Source organism: Pristis pectinata, chromosome 8 (genome assembly GCF_009764475.1).
Source record: "Pristis pectinata isolate sPriPec2 chromosome 8, sPriPec2.1.pri, whole genome shotgun sequence".
Classification (NCBI taxonomy): Eukaryota; Metazoa; Chordata; class Chondrichthyes; order Rhinopristiformes; family Pristidae; genus Pristis; species Pristis pectinata.
Window position 1 is genome coordinate 34,682,476 of NC_067412.1, and position 21,241 is coordinate 34,703,716.

A 21,241-nucleotide genomic window follows, 5' to 3' on the forward strand; every position below is an offset into this window, starting at 1 on the left:
TATCCACAAGTACCACCTGAATTTCTGAGTGTTTTCATCAATTTATGTTTTTATTTTACTACATCATCCTGGTGCGAGGCATGGCTCTAACATTTAGAATGCTTATCCCTTGAGTTCAGTTTTTACCAGGGCTTCCTGATGCCACACTTGCTCAAGTACTAACTTGATGTCAAGAACAGTCATTTTACATTAGCTCCTGGAATTCAGCTTTTTGATCCATGCCTGAAACAATGTCTGGAGCCAAGTGGTTCCCATGGAACCCAAACTAGGCAGTTTTTGGTGAGTTAGTGCCATTTGATGACAGCTCCCATCACTTTGCTGATGATTAAGAGTAGACTGATTGAATGGGAATTAGCCAGATTGGATTTGTCCTGTTTTATGTGCATAAGAGATACCTGGGCAATTTTGTGTCAGGTAGATGCCAATGTTGTAACAGCTCTGGAGTAGTTTGTCCATAGGAGTGGCTTGTTCAGGAGCACATTTCTTCAGCACTGCAGCTGAGGTGTTGACTGGTCCCAGAGCCTATGCTGAATCCATTGATCCCTGCCATTTCTTGATATCACATGGAGTGAATCAAATTGGCTGGCCACTGGCTTTTATAATGGTGGGGATATCAGGAGATAGATCATCCACTCAGCACACCTATTAATTGGCTCAGTGCGATAATCCTCCATCACACAACTTGCAAGTTACAATGGGATGCTTGCTTGGCACTCACAGTTCGCTGGTTACATACAAACAAGGGGCAGACCCCAAAATTGTTTGGACTTTACAGTAGTCGCAATGTAAGCTTTCTGCTATTATGTAGCTCAAGCTAAAATTGTTCTTTCCATGTTCATTATTTTAACCAAAGCCCAAGATCCTATTAAAATATCAGATGAATAAATGTCATTATGAATGAGTTTGCTAATGATATTGCAAAGTTCAATTTCAAACTATAAAGTTCTTCAATTATAATAAAACAGAAAATGCTGGAGATGCTCAGGTCAGGCAGTATTTCTGGAGAAAGAGAACCAATGTCATACGTCATTGACCTTTCATCACGGCTCTTTTCCTCTCACTCTGAGTCTTCACAAATGCTGCCTGACCTGCTGAGCATTTCCAATATTGTTTATATTTCGGTTTTCCAGCATTAGCAATATTTTACTTTGGTAAAAATCTTGAATTATGCTAGACAATCTGACGCATTGAGCACAAAACGGGTGGATAATAAGTTAGCCACCCATTAAACCTAATGTCTTATTTCTGTTTCATGGAAGTTCACAACTGGCAGTTTTAACACTCTACCTACCTCCCCCTTACACCCCCATCCCCCCTCCACTCAGACCCCACACCTGAAGAATAATGTTGAATTTCACACCTTAATATCTAGGCTTCTATCACTTTAAATCTTAGCATTATATCCTAATGAATCCATTGCAGATCATGTAACTGGTAGCTAATGATGCTATTATAATGCCTCCAAAATATGAACCACTGCCTTGCTTTAAGATAATAGCAGCATGAAGGTTGGGTTTTGCCTTGCTTTCATCTCTTAATGTACAGAAAGAAAGAAAAAATATAATTTTTCCATTGTTAGGGATGGATAAAACGATATTCCTCAGTAGAAGCGAGGGTCACCACCTATAGTTTCACAAGGAAAGAAAATTCTTCAACATTTCAAGCTTGAATTAATAGAACAGCATTACAATTTTTGAAATTTGGTGTAATTGATAAACTGGTTGCTATGATAATCAGTTCAGAATCAAAACGCCGTTGCTGAAATTGGATTTCCGTCACTGTGAGGATTTTCATGCTTGGATCTGGGAAGTTGAAACACAAATTAAACATTACATAACTGGAAATTCTTAAAAGAAAAATAAAGAAAAGATACTTACATCTTATTGGTTGCATACTTTAGACAAATGTTAGCTAACATTTTAATCTACTTACAAAAATTGTTGCACATACCAATCTAGCATGGTTTGTGCAGGGGAAGTTCCACTAAATTAGTTTATATATTGATTTCGACAAATATTGAAATTTACAGAATTTCTCATGCATTTCTTTCTTAATCTATTTCTGTATTTAACAATTAATGGAAACAAATATCTTTACAGCTCCTATAATATAATTTCACTTTTAAACTACGTTTTAGATCATCAGTCTCCCATCCCAGAGTAGGTGGGTTAGCAAGTTGTGAGGAAGACGTAAAGAGCCTACAAGATCTACAGGTAGATTAAGTAAGTGAGCAGGAAGTTGGTAGGTGGAATATAATGTGGGCAAATGTGAGGTTTTCCACTTTGGAAAAAAGAATGAAAAAGCAAATTATTGGAGCAAGCAAATAAAGTGTGACTACAGATCATTGCAGTACAAAGGGACTTGGTAGTCCTAGTGCATGAAACACAAAGGTTGATATGCAGGTACTGCAAGAAATGATGAAGGCTAATGGAATGTTGGCCTTGATTGCAAGGGATATGAAGTATAAAAAGAGGGAAGTTCTGACACTCCTTCACAGAGGAACTGGTGAGATCACACCAGGAGAACTATGTACAGTTTTGGTCCCTATTTTGTTTTTAGGAAGGATATACTTGCAGTAGAGACAGTGCAGAGGAAGTTCAACAGGTTGGTTCCTGGAAGGATGAGGTTGATTTCGAAAGAAAGGTTGAGCAGGTTGGGCTTCACCTCATTGGAATTTAGAATATTGAGAGGCAATCTTATTGAAATATGTAAGATTCTGAGAGAGATTGATGGGGTGAATGCTGAAAGAATGTTTCCCTAAGTGGAGTTAACTAGAATTAATGGGCAAAGTACCAGAATAAGGGGTCACCCATTTAGACAGAGATGGGGTTGAATTTGCCTCTCAGATTACCTTGACTCTTTGGAATTCTCTAACCCAGAGAAATGAAGAGGCAAAGTCATTGAAAGCAGAGATTAACAGAAACAAGAGAGTCAACGAATATGGGGAGATAGCACCAAAGTAGTGTTGAGGCCAAAAATTGAATCAGCCATGATCTTAATGAACATCAGAGCAGGCTTGAGGAGCTGATTGAGCTACTCCTGAATCTGTTTCTCATATTCTTATATGACCTGTTATAGAGGGGGAGAGAGCAAGCCTCATCGCTGAAAGAACAATTTTATTAGTTGACCTACAGGAAGAATACATTGACATGGGAGGAATAACTCTGCATTTTAATTGTAAAGTATCTACAATATACTTTAATATTGCAGGTTAATAGTAGAATGGAAGGATTACCTAATTAAAGAATCTGGTTACATTAAACAGTACTACATGTTAAAACAAAACTTTCTGTGTTTTTAAAGTAAAATGGAAACTAGAGTTCAGTTGCTAATGAGATGCACATTTCCTTGTGTCGTACTAGATCTCAGGTGCCCTGAAGAGGACATCACAATGTGTAACTCCCTAACCAACAGCAAGGATTTCTAGGACCTTTCTTTCCTGAAGAAAAGATCCTAGGAATTAAACAGGTAAGAGCAAGTCCTACAAATGAAAGACAACTTTCATCCCTTGGTAAATTCTGCAAGGTAATTTCCTGGCTAAGTAGGACCTCACGTTAGTCAAATGGCATTGTGAATTTGAGCTTTTGCATTGGTAAACACCATACAATACCTACAAGTATGTAGAATAAGATCAGAAGATTAATTGAAAAAGTGTGATAGTTTGCCAAGATTAAAAAATAAATCGTGTAACAACCAGTGATGTTACATTACAGTTTGAGTGGTGAATATCTCATTTCCATTGCCTGAAAGGGTGGCAAAGGTAGATTTAACCATGGCTTTCAAAAGGGAATTGGGTCCAAACTTGCAAACAAAACTTGCAAACAAAACTTGCAGAACTGCAGAGCAACAGCAGAGGAATAGGATTGGCTGCATTGTCCTTGCACTGAGCTGGTACAGGCTCAGAGGGTCTCTGGACCCTCAGTCTAGGCTGTTTACCATTCTATGATTCTATAATTTGGGCATGCAGATTGAAATCATAAGTGCATGCAAGTTATAGAAATTCAGGCTGGCTGAAGACATTCAAGCAAAACAAGATATGTACACTCAGTCCAACACGTGCTGATCAGAATACTATTTTGATGCAATGCACAGACCTATTCAAGGATTTCTGTATTTGCATAAAAGAGATTCGTATTTGCATCCAGGAAGATGCAAAACCTAGACTGTGCCCTGTTCTCTTAAAACTTAAGTAAAGGCAGAACTAAAGAAGTTGGAACAACATGGAGCACTTGTTAAGATAGTGGGAAGGGAATGAGCGACTCTTTAGAGTCGTCACTTCAAAGTCCAACAAGGGTACCTCAGTAGTGACTATGAATCCCCACTGAACAGAGCAGTGAATGATGAATATTATTCCCTGCACATGATCCAAGGAGTGATGACAGTAGCAACATTATTCAGCAAGATTGACTTGTATATACCCTGTTCAAGGTGGTGCAGGCAAGCCAAAACCACTCAATGGTAAAAAGACTCGTATGCAAACATAAAAAACTACATTGGGTAAAATTGGCCCCTGAGATTTCACCAGCAGTCATGGATCCAATGCTACAGGTCACTCCCCATTGTCACTGTAATCAGTACAATATCTGATTGCCACAGCAACTGAGGAAGAGTACTTGGGAGTGTGCGTAGAGATTTTCTGGAGGCACAATGTCAAAGTGAAGTGGAGCAGGTGTGCTTTCCTGCGAAAAGAGATCACATAACCAGGCCTAAAAGTGGATGCAAATGACTGCATCATCTCAAAGAGAAGGTGACAGAAATTCTAAGTGCCCACAGATCTGAAAATATCACAGAAATCAGGCCCTTCCTTAATGTGTTTTTTAGAGTACCATTACACAAGTTATGTTTAATGTCCACTTTCAGCTGTAATTTCCAATCACTTTGGAATCTTAACGAAGGAACTACACTACAGTTGGCTGCTTCAACATCTCCTTACCTTTTACTTCTTTGAATGGCATTCCATATCACAATAATTGTAAACGCTACGAACAGAAACGCAAGGACAGAACCTAATCCTATGACTGCAGAGGTGCGAACTGATCTCCCCTGGTCCTCTTGAGGACCTGAAAGAGAACAAGATGAATTTAACTTACTGTTTTGTTGGAGTTCTTTAACAGTTTACATTTATAGCTGAAATATGCAACTTGCCATGAAAGGGATACATCACTGTGCAGTATTAAAACAGTGTACAACATTTCATCAGCTGGAGTGATTACTCTCTTGCACATGTATGTTTCTATGAAACCTCCCAGAATGAAACCTCCTTTAGGTTCAATTTTGACTTTGATCATACTGGAGAAGGACAAAAATGGCACACCCTGAGGAGGAGTGCAGAATCTCTGTTAGAACTTAAGGACTTCCAAAGGTAATGTAATTTTCAATGAGTAATGTTGGCAATTTCACTGCCATTTCAACAACAAAATCTGGACCATTATTGACAGGCCTGAGATTCAGTATCGGGAAACTTTCATGTATTGCATCCATGCTCTGTACACACCACTTTAGGCCCAAAAATAAACAAAAGGATTTCATTATATCTTATTGCAGGGACAGATATCAATTTGGCCATATGCCCTGTGGTAAAAACAGAAAATTCTGTAAACACTCAGCGGGTTAGGCAGCAACTATTCTCCATTGCTTTCTTGTCTATAACTTCTCTCTCCACTTTTAGTGAAATCTTCACATCTTCTGCGTCCACTGTTGGTATTGGTATTGATATTGGTTTATTATTGTCACTTGTACCGAGGTACAGTGAAAAACTAGTCTTACAAACTGCTCGTACAGGTCAATTCATAACACAGTGCAGTTACGTTGAGTTAGTACAGAGTGCATTGATGTAGTACAGGTAAAAACAATAACAGTACAGAGTAAAGTATCACAACTACAGAGAAAGTGCAGTGCAATGAGGTGCAAGGTCACAACAAGGTAGATCGTGAGGTCATAGTCCATCTCATTGTATAAGGGAGACATCATAGTCCGTCTCATTGTTGATGACAGAGGGAAAGGACACATTTAATATTTTGGCTATATTCCCTGCCTCAACTTGCAGGATACCTTTGGGTTTTTAATTTACCCAACTTTTTCCCTTAGCTCTTTCCAGGCTGGCAATGGAAACACAAAATCACCTCAATCAAATTGGAGTACACTGCTGTGTTATGGAAGCTCTCTCTCTTAAGAAGACCCAAGTTCCCCTTCTTGAGTGGAAAGCAATAGAATGGGATTTTTGAGGAGGTCAGTCTCCAACCTTGGACTCTTCATGGAAAAGGAAATTTGGGCTGAATGCAGAGTTCTTGATATTTTCACAGTTCTGTCCCGTTTTGGGGTCATAATAGAGCAGGCTGTCAAAGCATTTGACTCATTTTGTGTTTTGATGTCCCCATATGAAAACCAAGACACAAACCATCTTCCCAATGGCCTTCACAAATCTCCATTGGGAAGACAGCCAGAGGTAACCTCAGATTCCCTAGATTTGTCCTCTCACCTCTTCTCATTAGATCCCTTCCCCCAAGGCCAGGGCAAGCATACAGTGCTAACCACAAAAGTTTCCCAAAACTTGCCATTATTAGCAGTTTTCCGGTTGCTGTGAAGTTCTATAATTGCTGTTCAATGAAGTTTTCAGCTGACATTAAAATGTATTAGTTTGCACACAACTGAAAGTAAGTAATGTATCTTCCTCTTAAAATTACATGTATATGTCATAAAATATATAGATGAATACAGAAGGAGTTCTTTCAGCACCTGGATAATCTGTTCTTTTGTCAGATGGATCTACTAGCATCCCATTAGTGAATGTCAATGATCCATTGTTCGGTTCAGGTGTCACTTCCAATAACTTGCACATCAAAGGATATATATGAATACTGTCAAAGGGCTCTGCCAGATAAGAATTCTTAAAATCTGGGCCAAATGCTCGGAAAATGATCTTCATATCCATTTCTTCATTGGCAAATCCATGATCTCCTTTGTTGTAGTAAATGATGATTCTCTGAAATGATAAATGGTCAGTCTTCCCCCCTTGGCATTCTTAAATAGCACAGACAATGAGGATTTCTGCTTTGTTTTGTATCCAGAAATTTGCAGGTGCTGTGTTATAAATCAATCAAATCTGTAATCACTTTACTGAACTTGAAGTTATATAGGCCCTGAATTTACTGTAAAAATAATGGCAAAGCTAATAACAGTGTCCACCATTTTATTGTAAGTGTGAAAATCAGTCAGCAACTTAAGAGAAATGCAGAGATGCAATTCCATTGGGAACCTGGAAGCCAACTAGGAGAATGGTGTGATGAAAAAACAGGCATGAGTAGGAAAAAAAAGTAGAAATGAAGTGCTAATAACTGTTTCAGTAATAAGTGACCAGTTTGTTAAAGTGTGCTGGTGGTAACATGTAAGGCACCAGAGTTGGGACTTGCACTTTTCCACACATACACTCCCAATCTCAGTGTGCTCTTCCTGAGAACGGCAAACTAAACATGAAGGCATGCCCAGTGATTCTATTTCAAGGCACACTACATTACTGAGAATTCCTGTCTTCAGTCTGGAAATAACAAACAATCCACTGGAAGAACTCAGTGGGTCAAGCAGCATCTGTGGGAGAAAAGGAATTGTCAACATTTCAACCGGAAACATTGACAATTACTTTCCTCCCACAGATGCTGCTTGACGCGCCCCCCCCCCCGCCCCGCCCGAGTTCTTCCAGCAGATTGTTTGTTGCTCCAGATTCCAGCAACTGCAGCCTCTTGTGTCTTCAGTCTGGGAATGCTGTGTAGCAAGAATTGACTTGTTCAAGGAGGAAAACAGCAAATAAAATAAGAGTACAGAATTAAAAAGTAAGAAGGGCTGCATAGTGGCATAGCTGGTAGAGCTGCTGCCTCATAGCTCCAGCAACCCAGGTTCAGTCCTGACCTCTGGTGCTGTCAGTGTGGATGTTCTCCCTGTGACCACATGGGTGCTCTGGTTTCCTCCCACATCCCAAAGATGTGCAGGTTGGTAGGTTAATTGGTCACTGTAATTTGCTCCCAGTGTGTAGGTGGGGGGTTAAAGGGGAAAGTTGGGAGAATAAAATGGGATCAGTAGGATGACCATAAATGGGTGTTTAATGGTCGGCATGGGCTTGGTGGGCTGAAGGGCCAGTTTTCATGCTGTATGACACCATGACTACACTATGACTATGACTAAGTAGCCGTTGTTTTGGTATCTTGCTGCTGCCTGAAAATATGAATAAAAAGGACAAAGAAAATAGAAAGAACTGAGGATGGAATCAGGAAACACATAAAAATGATGTGTAGAAGTTCTTTGTTGACAAGGCGCTGAAAGAAATAAACATGCTCTAAATGAACAGACATTCAGATTATTTTGCTATTCATAATTTCAGTTAGTCCATTGTTGAACATATAAAGAATAAGTAGATTCATAAGCTTTGATTATATTTCACCCCTTGAATAATTTAAAGGAAACTAACATAGCTGCTACTTACCCCATTTACATTATAGCCATTGGTTCCATAAACAAGGATGGGCAAAATACGATCATTTTTACTATAGTGGAATCTTTCAGGAAATTCTTCCTTTTTATATACTTTTAAATGAGGGTGTGCATTCTTCAGTGCCTGGTAGACTTCTTCAGTTTTTCCTTTCTTTGGCATAATCATCCCAAATCCTCCATAGTCTAATAATTCAAATTTAATATTTTTAAAACTGATAAATTTTGACAGCCTGATTTCATCAACTTCAGGGTATTTCTTTACTGTTGTCATCCCGTGGTCTGAGGTTATTATAACATTTAGCCTGTCTTTCAGATTGTGCCTATCAATACTAGATATTAAGTAACCAATGGTTCTGTCAATCTGTCGGATTATCTCCCGCCTCTGTGGTGTTTCTGGTCCCGCCTTGTGCCCAATGTTATCAGGCTCTCCATAATAAAGAGTCACAAAATCGAAGTCTTCCTTTTCAAACCAATCCAAGACCATATCAATATTTATTCTCCATTCTGTTTCATTAGAATCTGGGTGAGTGAGTGATTCCCCCAGAGATCTATACACTGCTTGTCCACCATAGGTCACATTTCCTCCTGGGTAATGGAATGATGCAACTTTTTTTCCCTGTGTGCAGAATTCAAAATACTTATTAGTTTTTTCTCCTAATGATGAAAATTCACTCCCAAAAGAATTTAGGAATGACTTTTATAATGCTTCATTGGGAAAATATACTTAATATGTGTAGCACCTAGAAAATAGATGAGAAAGGTGTCTGGATCAGCCAGATGAGTTAGCCAGTATCAGCCAGGGTGACAGTAAGATTGTTACAAAAGGTGTGAAAATTGGTGCTGAGAGAGTTTGGAGAGGCAGACAACATTAGAATAAAGAGTAGCAGGGTTTAAGACCCAAATGGAGAAAGCAAGAGTAAATTGCAAATAGAATGAAGACTTCAAAACAAGAAATTGATGAGATGTGGCAAGTCCCTGGAAAGCTCAGAGTAAGCAGTACTGAAACAATGGCCTAGAAACTTCATCCATATGTTATCAATTTCCCTAATATGTTATCAATGGTCCACTGCCCTCTCCTACCGGATTCCTTCCTCTTCAGCCCTTTGCCTCTTTTACCTATCACATCTCAGCTTATTACATCTTCTCCCCCTCCCCCACCTACTACTTTCCCCCCCCCCCCTCACCTGGACTCGCCTATCATCTGAACTCACCTATCCCCTGCCTGTGTGTACTCCTCCCTCTCCCCCCACCTTCTTATCCTGGCTTCTGCCCTCTTCCTTTACAGTCCTGATGAAGGGTCTTGGCCCAAAACGTTGACTGTTTATTTCCCTCCATGGATGCTACCTGACCTGCTGAGTTCCTCCAGCACTTTTTGTGTGTTGCTCCAGATTCCAGCATCTGCAGAATTTCTTCTGTATCAGTTTCCCTAACATTGTTTCAAAAAGCACTAAAAAAAAACCACAAAAATTCATTAACGCCAGTTCCAAATCACCACTGACAGGCATCCTTCTGTAACACTACTCTGATTCTGAAACAATGGGCACTAGGGATCAAATTTCCCTCATGAGTATCATCTTTCTTCAAAGCTCTGGCATAAAAGGGTCACACGATGATATAACCAACACTTATTCAGTTACTGGCAATATTGTCAAGGAATGAGTGAATACTCAAATGATCGGAGGGGGTGGCAAAGTCCAACAATGGGCAGTATCTGCACTGTCCTCTGAAGAACACTGAAGACAGAAAGCAGCTGTCTTATGCAAGAGCTAATTTGCAAGGTTCCTGACTTTGCTAATAGAGCTTTTTTAACTTCTGCAATACGGCAGTAAGCAGCAAATACAGCAGAACCCAGCAATGGCAGTCTGCAAGCATCCTGAGACAAGAAATCTGAGAAAGAGGAGGGCAGCTAAACCTTCACAGCTTTCTCAAAGACAATGTGCACAGATTGGGAAATTCCTATATTTGCCACTTTAATTCACCATCCCACTCCCACTCTGACCTTTTTGTCTGTGGCCTCCTGCACTGCTAGAGGAATAGCACCACATCTTTTCTCTGGGCACTTTGTAGCCTTCTGGACTCGATATCAAATTCTCCAACTTTAGGTCACTCATCCTTTCTTTCTGTCAGTATCAAAACTGGCCATTTCTGCCTGTCATCAGTTTAGCTCTGTTAGGTCTTTTTCTATTACAGGTCCTCCCCAGATTACAGTAGGGTTCCGTTCCTGTGAACTGTTTATAACCTGAACAGTTCGCAAGTCAGAAATGCAGCCACAACCTGAGTTCCCAGGTGGCAGAAGATTCCTGCAGCCCACAGTGGCCGGCAAATCCACCCCACTGGTTCCCAAATGCTCATTTGTATGTACATAAGTTGTGTGTTCATAACCTGGGGAAGACCTGTAGTATAGTCTGGCTGTTGGGCATGTTCCACAACCCTGTTATTAGCAACACATGACCAAACAAAGCATAATGTGCTTCTAATTGCCGCATTAACTCATTAACTTATCTTCTCGCTGCTCCCCATTGGGCAGGAGGTACAGAAGTCTGAAGTCCCACACCACCAGGTTCAACAACAGCTACTTCCCTTCAACCATTCAGTTCTTGAACCAACCAGGACAAGCCTAATCACTACAGTTTAGATAAGATAAGATACGATATCTTTATTAGTTACATGTACATCGAAACACACAGTGAAATACATCTTTTTGAGTAGTGTTCTGGGTGCAGCCCACAAGTGTCACCACGCTTCCGGCGCTAACATAGCATGCCCACAACTTACTAACCTGCACGTCTTTGGAATGTGGGAGGAAACCGGAGCACCCGGAGGAAATCCACGCAGACATGGGGAGAACGTACAAACTCCTTACTGACAGTGGCCGGATTTGAACCCAGGTCATTGGCGCTGTAAAGCTTTACGCTAACCGCTACACTACCGTGCCTGCCCATAGTATTTAGCAATACTATGATCACCTTGATTACTTTGCACTAAAATGAACTTTGTTATTTTTGTTCTAACTGTGTTCTTGTAAAAATTGTGCTTATTTAATGCTCTTATTGTGAATGCTGCTTATATGATGCTATGTGCCTATGATGCTGCTGCAAGTAAATTTTTCATTGCACCTGTTCATGCATGTACTTATGCATATGACAATAAACTCGACTTTGACTTTGGTTTCACCCTGTCAGAAATATTCTCTTCTTTCTACCCCTCCCTGCCCAACCTTTTTCTGCTATTAATAACTAGCTTGTGTTCATCTGTTTTCCAGTTTTCATGAAGGGGCTTGGACCTGAAATATTAACTGTTTCTCTTTCCATTGATGGTGCCTGACTCACCGAGTGTTTCAAGCATTTCTGTTTTATTTCAGATATCCAGCATCTGTAGTTTGTTTTTTATTTTCCTCCCATTTTTTCTAAATGTCACTTTGCACTAACATTAGAATGGGCATTTGGCTGCATTGCAGGGCTCCCTAACGTGCTGGAACCTATAGAGGACATTCATGCCTTTACAGACAACTTCCTGACAACTTCCTACCATGATTGGCACATCTTTTATCAGTTGTCTTTCTCTAATTTTTTTTAACTGTTTCCAATCTGATGAACATGGAACCACTTTTTGCAGGATTTGTTTAGGCATTTCTGGTAAGTTAATTTGGTTGGGGGTGGGGGGATGTGGGGAAGTGTGGAAACCATCTGATGACGTGGTGACTGCAAGCTCAGTTTGGGTCCATCCAAATGAGGTTTGTATGACAGCACTGTGAAGCGCTCTGCTAAGGACCACAAGGGAAATGTGTCTTAGCCTCTGAATAATGCTCAGTTTGATCTTCCAGCATTATTAAAAGCTGACATTTCTGTGAAAGAGTAATACCTCTGTCACAATTTAGCTTGTTAGAGAGTAGAGGAGAATTTCTTCAAGGTTGGCATTCCTGGAAGAGAGATGGCAGTGAATTCAATGGTAAATGAAAATCAAAAATTGAGTTATTGTTTCAGGCCTCAGACACTTTGTCAGTTTCTCTTTCCATGTATCTGCCTGACCTGCTGAGTGTTTCCAGCATTGCCTGTTTTTACATTGGATTTCCAGCATCTGTAGTGATTTTGATTTTAATTTTGATTAAAAACTGCATTAGAAACAAACTCTGGGTGTTGCATTACTATTGGCATTATTGCGTGAGTTGGATGTGAGAAAAACTTTGCTAGATTATGTGAACTTCCATCCCTCCCCATCCCCTGGCACTTTCCTCTGCAATCGTAGGAGGTGCAACACTTGTCCCTACATCTCCTTCCTCACCACCATCCAGGGACCTAAACAGTCCTTCCAGGTGAGACAGAGATTCACACCTCCTCCAACCTCCTCTATTGCATTTGGCAAGACCAAGCGTGGACTAGGCGACCATTTTGTCATCTATATAACTCACACTCCCTAGAACCCTTTCCCACTCCTACTGGTCCACCTATTTCTCTCTCCATTTGTTCATCCTTTCTATTCTTCCCCTGCTCCCCCCCCCCATTACCTAGATTCATTAACGTCCCCCAACTGGTTCCATCTGCTCAACACCCGCACACCTATTCACCTGGGTTTCTTCTCCCTAGCCTACTTTTCCTGTCCCCTCCCCCATCTGTCCATCATCCCTTCTGTATCTGGTTCTACATTACAGCCACCTTAACCCTCTTATCCCCCTACCTGACTCCATCAGCCCATTTTGTTTTCCTTATCTGTTTCCACCTATCATCACCAGCCTTTGTCTCAGCTGCCAGCCTTAATGAGTATGCCACCACCATCACAGACTTTATCAGCAAGTGTGTGGAGGACTGTGTACCAAAGAGGACAATACGGGTATTCCTGAACAGGAAGCCATGGATGAACCGGGAGATCCAATCCCTACTGAAGGAGAGGACTGCTGCACACAAATCTGGTAATCTTGATCTGTACAAGAAAGCGAGGTATGACCTTCGTAAAGCTATAAGGGATGCCAAGAGGCAATACCAACTCAAAATAGAGTCCCTGACCAGCCGCCAGTTATGGTAGGGCTTACATGCCATAACAGGCTACAAGACAAAGTCAGGCTGCATAGCTAATAACAGCGCATCGCTTCCTGATGAACTTAATGAATTCTGTGCACGTTTTGAACAAAAAGGAAGTGGATTGCCACCATCCACTCTGACAGCCACCAACGCAGCTGAACGTGTGATCACAGTGGAGGACGTAAGATCAGTCTTCCGAAGAGTGAACACGAGGAAAGCACCTGGCCCAGATGGTGTCCCGGGCCGCATGCTCAGATCTTGTGCTGATCTGCTGGCAGAAGTATTCGCAGACATATTCAACCTCTCCCTGCTTCAATCTCAGGTTCCCTCCTGTTTTAAGAAGACCACTATCATCCCGCTACCAAAGAAAAGCAAGGTAACATGCCTCAATGACTACCGACCAGTGGTTCTGACATCCACCATCATGAAGTGCTTTGAGAGGTTGGTCATGGCACACATCAACTCCAGCCTACCAGACAATCTGGACCCATTGCAATTCGCCTATTGCCGAAACAGGTCCACAGCGGATGCCATCTCCCTGGCCCTTCACTCAGCTCTGGAGCATCCGGACAGTAAGGACACTTACATTAGACTATTGTTCATTGACTACAGCTCTGCCTTCAATACAATAATACCAAGCAAGCTTGTCACTAAACTCTGAGACCTAGTACTCAATACCTCCCTCTGTAACTGGATCCTTGACTTTCTAACAAACAAACTGCAATCAGTGAGGATAGGCAGCAATTCCTCCGGCACGGTTATCCTCAACACTGGTGCACCTCAAGGCTGCATCCTCAGCCGTCTACTCTACTCCCTATACACTCATGACTGTGTGGCCAGATTCTGCTCTAACTCCATCTACAAGTTTGCAGATGATACTACCATTGTAGGCCATATCTCAAACAGTGACGAATCAGAGTACAGGAGGGAGATAGAGAGCTTAGTGGAATGGTGTCATGACAATAACCTTTCCCTCAATGTCAACAAAACTAAAGAGCTGGTCATTGACTTCAGGAAAGGGGGCGGTGTACATACACCTGTCTACATCAATGGTGCTGAGGTCGAGAGGGTTGACAGCTTCAAGTTCCTGGGAGTGAACATCACCAACAACCTGTCCTGGACAAATCACGTGGATGCCATGGCCAAGAAAGCTCATCAGCGCCTCTACTTCCTCAGGAGGCTAAAGAAATTTGGTTTGTCCCCTTTGACTCTCATCAACTTTTACCGATGCACCATAGAAAGCATCCTATCAGGATGTATCACGGCTTGGTATGGCAACTGCTCTGCCCAAGACCGCAAGAAGCTTCAGAGAGTTGTGGACACAGCCCAGCGCATCACGGACACCAGTCTACCCTCCTTGGACTCTGTCTTTACCTCTTGTTGTTTTGGTGAAGCAGCCAGCATAATCAAAGACCCCACCCACCCGGGACATTCTCTCTTCTCTCCTCTTCCATCGGGTAGAAGATACAGGAGCCTGAGGGCACGAACCACCAGACTTAAGGACAGCTTCTACCCCACTGTGATAAGACTATTGAACAGTTCCCTTATACAATGAGATGAACTATGACCTGTGACCTCACGATCTACCTTGTTGTGACCTTGCACCATATTGCACTGCACTTTCTCTGTAGCTGTGACACTTTACTCTGTACTGCTATTGTTTTTTTTTACCTGTACTACATCAATGCACTCTGTACTAACTTGATGTAACTGCACTGTGTAATGAATTGACCTGTAAGATCGGTTTGTAAGACAAGTTTTTCACTGTACCTCGGTACAAGTGACAATAACAAACCAATACCAATACCAATAAACTGCTCCCCCTCCTCCTCCCGCACCTGGCTCCATCTGCCCATCATCCCCCACCTCACCTGGTTTGACCTACCACCTACCAGCCCCTGTCTCACCCTTCCCTTTCACCTCTCGGGGGCGTTTAAGGAGGAGATTGATAGGTATCTAATTAGTCAAGCTATCAAGGGATATGGGGATAAGGCCGGAAATTGGGGCTAGATAGGAATAGTATTAGTTTAGCTCATGGTGTAGACTCGATGGGCCAAATGGCCTACTTCTGCTCCCTTATCTTGTGATCTCTTTATTATGGCTGTCTTCTATCTCCACCCCAAGTCCTTAAGCAGGGTCTCAACCCAATATGTCCACCATCCCTTTGCCTCCACAGACGCTGCTTGACCCACTGAGTTCCTCCAGAAGTTCGTTTTTTTGCTCCAGATTCCAGCATCTGCAGGCTCTTCTGTCAACAACAGGTCGATGAATTGGAAACCTGAGGAAATAATTTTAAGATACAAAGGGATGGTACGGTGGAGAGAGCAAATGGAATGCCTGTGTTATGGTGCAAACCAAGATTACCCAGGCAACGAAAATGTTGTTGGTGCCATTTAAGAGAGGGTGATAAATATTTGTTAATCACAGCTGATCTGCCTGGAGAAGTGCAGAAAGAGGGAGATGACTGAGGACAATACAGAGAATAAAAGACGGTATCGGAACTGTGAGAGGCAGTTGCTGGAAATCTGGAATAAAAGAGAATGTTGGAAACAGCAGATCAGATAGCATCTGTGAAGAGAGAAAAGTTGAGTTAATGTTACTGGTGGATGACCTTGCATCAGAACTGGCATTACATCACACTTGCCTGGATTAAATTCCACTGGCCACCACTCTACCCAACTTTCCAGCTGATCTATGTCCCACTGTATCCTTAGACAATGTTCTTCGCTATCTATGACTTATAACAACACTGTACAGATAGACCTTGGGGTGCAAGTCCACAACTCTCTGAAAGTGATGACTCAGGTGAATAGGGTAGTGATAAAGGTATTTGGTATGTTTACCTTCATAGGCCATGGCACTGAGTATAAGAGTAGGGATGTCATGTCGCAGCTGTACAAAACATTGGTTAGACTGCACTAAGGGTATTGTATACAGTTTTGGTTGCCGTATTACAGGGAAGATGTGGTAGCAATAGAGAGAATGTAGTAGAGATTCAACACAGTATTTCCTGGAATGGAAGGCTGTTATGAAGAGAGATTGGTTAAGTTGGCTTTATTCTCGTTAACATAGGAGCCTGAGGATGACCTTACACAGGCTTATAAAAGAATGAGGGGCATTGATAGGAGAGATAGAATCTTTTTCCTAGGGCAGGGAAGTCTAGAACTGGAGATCAAAGGTTTGAGGTGAGAGGAGAAAGATTTAAAGGAGATCTGAGAGGTAAGTTTTTCACACAGAGGGTGGTGAAGAAGATGCCAGAGAAGGTGGTAGAGACAGATACAATTCCAGTGTTTAAAAGGCATTGGATAGGTACTTGGATAGGAAAGGCGTAGAGGGATATGGGCATAATGTGGGCATCACAGTTGGCATGGACAAGGTGATCTGAGGGCCAGTTTCTGTGCTGTACAATTCTACGATTCTATTTAATTTGGTTAATGGATGATTTGCTGCAAGTGCTACAGTTAGGGAGGTCAAAGTATGAACAAACCTGGTTTTGAGCTGTGATCCATAAAGGAAGTACTCCATTATCCCACCACACTGTCTTCTTCAGTGTAAGTTTATGTGGTAGTTTAAACAGGGTTTTCGTGTCGTAAAACATATTGTGAACAACTCCATGATCTTCAATCCACCGTCCTGTGAAAGAAAACAAATGTAACTTCAGCTACTGGACCAACATAGGGCAGAGAGCTGCAAATCCAAATAAAATACATTCAATCAACTAACTAAATTGCAAATCACTGTGTTATAACCTGCCCCAGCCTAAAATCATTAATATCTTGTTTAGTAGTTGGAAGCTAAGAAGTACATATCATGTTTTAAATCTGTGGATTCCTTGTGTTCTGGAAATTTTTCATAGGCAGCACAGTAGTGGAGTTAGTAGAGGCACTCTGTGGGTTTCCTCCCACATCCCAAGACCTGTGCATTGGTAGGTTAATTAGTCACTGTAAACTGCCCATGGGGTGAAGGAGAGTGGTATAATCTGGGGGAAATTGATGGGAATGTGGGGAGAATAAAATGGGATTAGGATAAATGGGTACTTAATGGTTGGTGAGGATTCACTGGGCAGAAGGGACAGTTTTGGCACTGTATGACTCTATATGTTTATGAATCCAAGATATTTAACACTTAGCATCTCTAGAAAGTTAACCATTTAACCTAGTTACAGTAAAGTGGCAACAAAATAATCCCTCCCACCTATAACATTTTGTGCTACTGTTATTAATCTGTATATACTCTGTGCATACTTGAACCAGCAATGATCTCCTTTATCCATTCCTGTGTCTATTTTGATGTTGGCAAAATGGTTGCAACTGCAGTTGAATTATTTGTAGAGTTCTTGGAATTCTAGAAATATTATCAACAGGTCTTCAATTTTACAGATACATTTGTGTAATCTACAATAAAACGCCATTATTCTCACTTGGGTTTCAAAGAAAAGGTTTTGCACCTGCTGGGAAAATGAAATAATGGTCATGTGCAGTAGGGCTGCCAGCAATGTACACCTTTTACTATAATTAGAAACAGTGAGGAAGTTCCTTAATCAGACTAAACAAAATAAATATAATGAAGGAGAACAATGAGCAAAAATCAGATCAATTGTTCTTTGACAAAATCTTCTCCATCTTAATGAATCCACTCCTGTTTTTTACAACAATAGTAATAAAAGAAAGTGCTGACAGACCATTTGGTCTGCTTTGAAAGCCAAATGATAAAATATGCCCTTTCATCCCAGTTTACAGCCTAGAGATCAGAGATTAAAAGCATGATACTGTAAAAGAATTTAAACCATATTAGAAATTTATTAAACTATTTTCTTATCCATTTTGTCCTGAGGGTAATTAAAAAGAACTTTAACCATTCTCTATCCACCATTGCACACAATGTCTGCAGAGTATACTACCAGCAGAGTATATCACCTACAGAGTGCCCTACGTCAACTTACTAAGGCTTCTTCGACAATGCCCCATTAAATCTCCAAAATCAGCCAAGTGCAATGTTGACCACAGAGGAAGCACCAATGCTTCCAAGATCCTACTATCCTGAAACAAAATTGGAAAATGCTGGACACACTCAGCAAGTCAAGCAGTAACTGTGGAAAGAGAAACAAATTTAATGCTTCAGTTCGAAGACCATTCTAACATAACTCCTTGTTAAATAATTAAAACATTATAGAAAACACAAATATTTTAAAATAATGTAACTTAACTTATTCTTAATCTTTTTATTCACAGTCAGGAAATCTACCTTCAAATAAATAGGCTCATAGATCCTGGATGTGAAGTTCAGTGGCAAAATACAGTTACAGATTCACCAGCAAGAATCTGTCAGCCAGCTCTGTAGTCCGGCATTCTGATACTCAACTACTACATTTACCAGCAAGTCTCATTCTAATATTTTTCATTCTAAATTTTGTCTACATTCAGTTATGAATAAAACAGTAAATTAGCAACATTGAGCAAGTTCAATCTATTCAATTTTTTCATTCTAAGTTTGTTATTTTACACTGAAATCCCACCTGTGATGGTTGTGAAATGTGAAGGCGATGTCATGGTGACAAAAGGTGGATTAATATATTTTGCCTTTACTCCCTTGGTTACCAAATAATCCAGATGTGGTGTCTCCACGTCCTGATCATAATCCCAACGAAATCCATCGAAAGAGATCAACAAGAGTTTATTTGGCTTCTTGTTGCTGTGGGTCTGTTGGATTGGCACACATCTCACCACAGTTACCAAGAAAGATGTCAGAGCTGCGAAAATTAAAGACTTCATGCCAGTTTCCATGTTGAGTTAAAACAGATACCTCTAGAAATTCAGATGAGATTGTTCAGCAGCTGAAAGAGAACAACAAAATGACAGCTGGCACCTTTAATCAGCACAGTTCTGTACGTGATTGCTTGTGTATTATCATTTATCTTGGTGTAAAGAGACAAAGATCAAGTTTGGTTTTATATTCTGAGTCAGCATATTTCTCTGATAATTAACCTGATCAATTGTACTCTATTAAAAAGTTTCACCATACAGAGCTCAGTAGTTAAACCCACATTGATTGATCATTGGGCCAAGGGGTACAAAGGGGTTTTACCCAGGTCATTCCCAAAGTGTTGTTGAAGAGATCAGTGAGAAATTGTTCCCTGGAGCCTATTAACTGAAGTTGCAACATGACTTTCTAATGCTCAAAAATATCAGCCAAGATCTTACACATGTTTCTGACAAGAACTGCAATAAAGGCCATTTGATAAAGGGATTGCACCATGGACCCAGCAGGAAGTTATGACACCAATCAGTGTTCAATGCTGACTTAACTTCACAGTGCCATTTTCAAATTCTGCACCATGACCTCATGTTTGCTTAATCTCATGGAGCTGAGCATGATATTAATGTCTGCAGAATTCTCCTGCTGGAGCTAGTTAAAGCGATCAAGAAATACTTACAGGTTAGCTTCTGGCTGCCTTCAAATGTTGACATGTTTGTAGGTGCTTGCTGTGGCTTCAGGTGATCATTGAAAGACATTTCTGATGATTCAAAAGTTTATTATTTTGACTTCCAGTTATCCCTGGGGATGGATGTTCTGGTAGGCCTTCTCCTTGGAATTCTCTATGACTTCGAGAATAGTGGAGATGATGTAGGACCACAGTTGCAACTTCAGAGAAGGGCAAGGACCACATTGCTTTTGGTTGTCAATGTGACTGTGGCAACTTAGCTTAGCTTCTTCCCAATCCCTCCTGCAATAGACCAGCAAGACTTCTAAGCACAAGAGATTGTTTGGATTGCAGACCTCCTCATGAAATGTTCTGCTGACTGTCAGGCATTCCTTGTCTGCACCTCACATGAACTTGGCATTCAATTCTCAGCATGCAGCTGGAATGTGACCACAAGCAGCACAACTTGCAGGAGAGTTCCAGGAATCCTCAGTGCTGTTGCAATTCCTTCTTTCTAAAGCAGCCCCGTATATCATTTGTATTGCCATTCATGGCAAGTCAAACTCCAGTTACTGGGTGACAAGGATGTACAGTCATAAATAGTCTTGTTCCTCAAGTCTGAAACATCCACATATGTGTACAGCTAGCCCTTAATGAGAATCAGTGATGGCAAAAGGAAGATGACTGAATAAGATGATGGTATCCTACTTGCTTATATTGGAGAGCTTACAGATAGAATTGGACAATAGCCTTAAGATACTCTGGTCCCAGAAGACCTGGCTTTGCACTGCACTTCTTGTCATGAGTGGCAGCAGTCTGCACTGGCAAGTGATGGTGAGATCATGTATGCTGTCATCCTGAGGTGGTGGGGAGGTGGGTAGCCTAGGGACAATCGGCAGGTTTGTACTCCCTGGAACTCTACCCATGAAATGGCCAAATTCATATTGTGAATGGTGGTCGATTACGGCAAAAGTGATGCCAACTGCAGAGAAAGGCTAAAGTGGGAACATGTTTATAACCTGTAGATTATGAAGGGCAGAGAGTGTTCTTGGATTAGGATTTTAATGAATTGCAGAAGGAATGGACTAATAAAGGATGGTTTTTAAAACAAATGAGCTAAGAGGTGAAGAACAAAAGATGGAATTAAAGGCTTCATCACTGGAACAAGGACATTTGTGGCAAAGTACAGGACTGTTAGGTGGAAGTCCAAGATCATCTGTAGCACAGTCTGAGAAAGAAGGAACAGGGCTGATAACAAATAAAGCATAATATGTACTTTTTGAGTTAAGGAATAAAGTAGCTTATTCCATGTGTGACTTAGAAG

At 41.0% G+C, this 21,241-nt stretch overlaps 1 protein-coding gene across 1 annotated transcript; it reads right to left on the reverse strand.

Moving 5' to 3' along the window:
- Positions 1–1,744: 1,744 nt before the first annotated feature.
- zgc:153896 (uncharacterized protein LOC569930 homolog) lies at positions 1,745–19,279 on the reverse strand. Its single transcript, XM_052021363.1, has 6 exons — positions 19,012–19,279; positions 16,984–17,129; positions 8,474–9,097; positions 6,736–6,982; positions 4,934–5,060; positions 1,745–1,802 (listed from the first exon to the last, which is right to left on the reverse strand). Exons 1-6 carry the CDS (start codon positions 19,277–19,279, stop codon positions 1,745–1,747), a joined length of 1,470 nt encoding a protein of 489 aa, XP_051877323.1.
- Positions 19,280–21,241: the final 1,962 nt, after the last annotated feature.

What these genes read in the sequence shown, in the direction of transcription:
- zgc:153896 (XM_052021363.1), bottom strand. Translation starts at nt 19,279, where the DNA reads ATGGAAACTGGCATGAAGTCTTTAATTTTCGCAGCTCTGACATCTTTC. An exon ending in ATGGCTATAATGTAAATGGG is followed by an intron (nt 6,983 to 8,473) that starts GTAAGTAGCAGC and finishes TTATCATTTCAG; the next exon opens with AGAATCATCATTTACTACAA. An exon ending in GCCATTCAAAGAAGTAAAAG is followed by an intron (nt 1,803 to 4,933) that starts GTAAGGAGATGT and finishes TCAACTTCCCAG; the next exon opens with ATCCAAGCATGAAAATCCTC.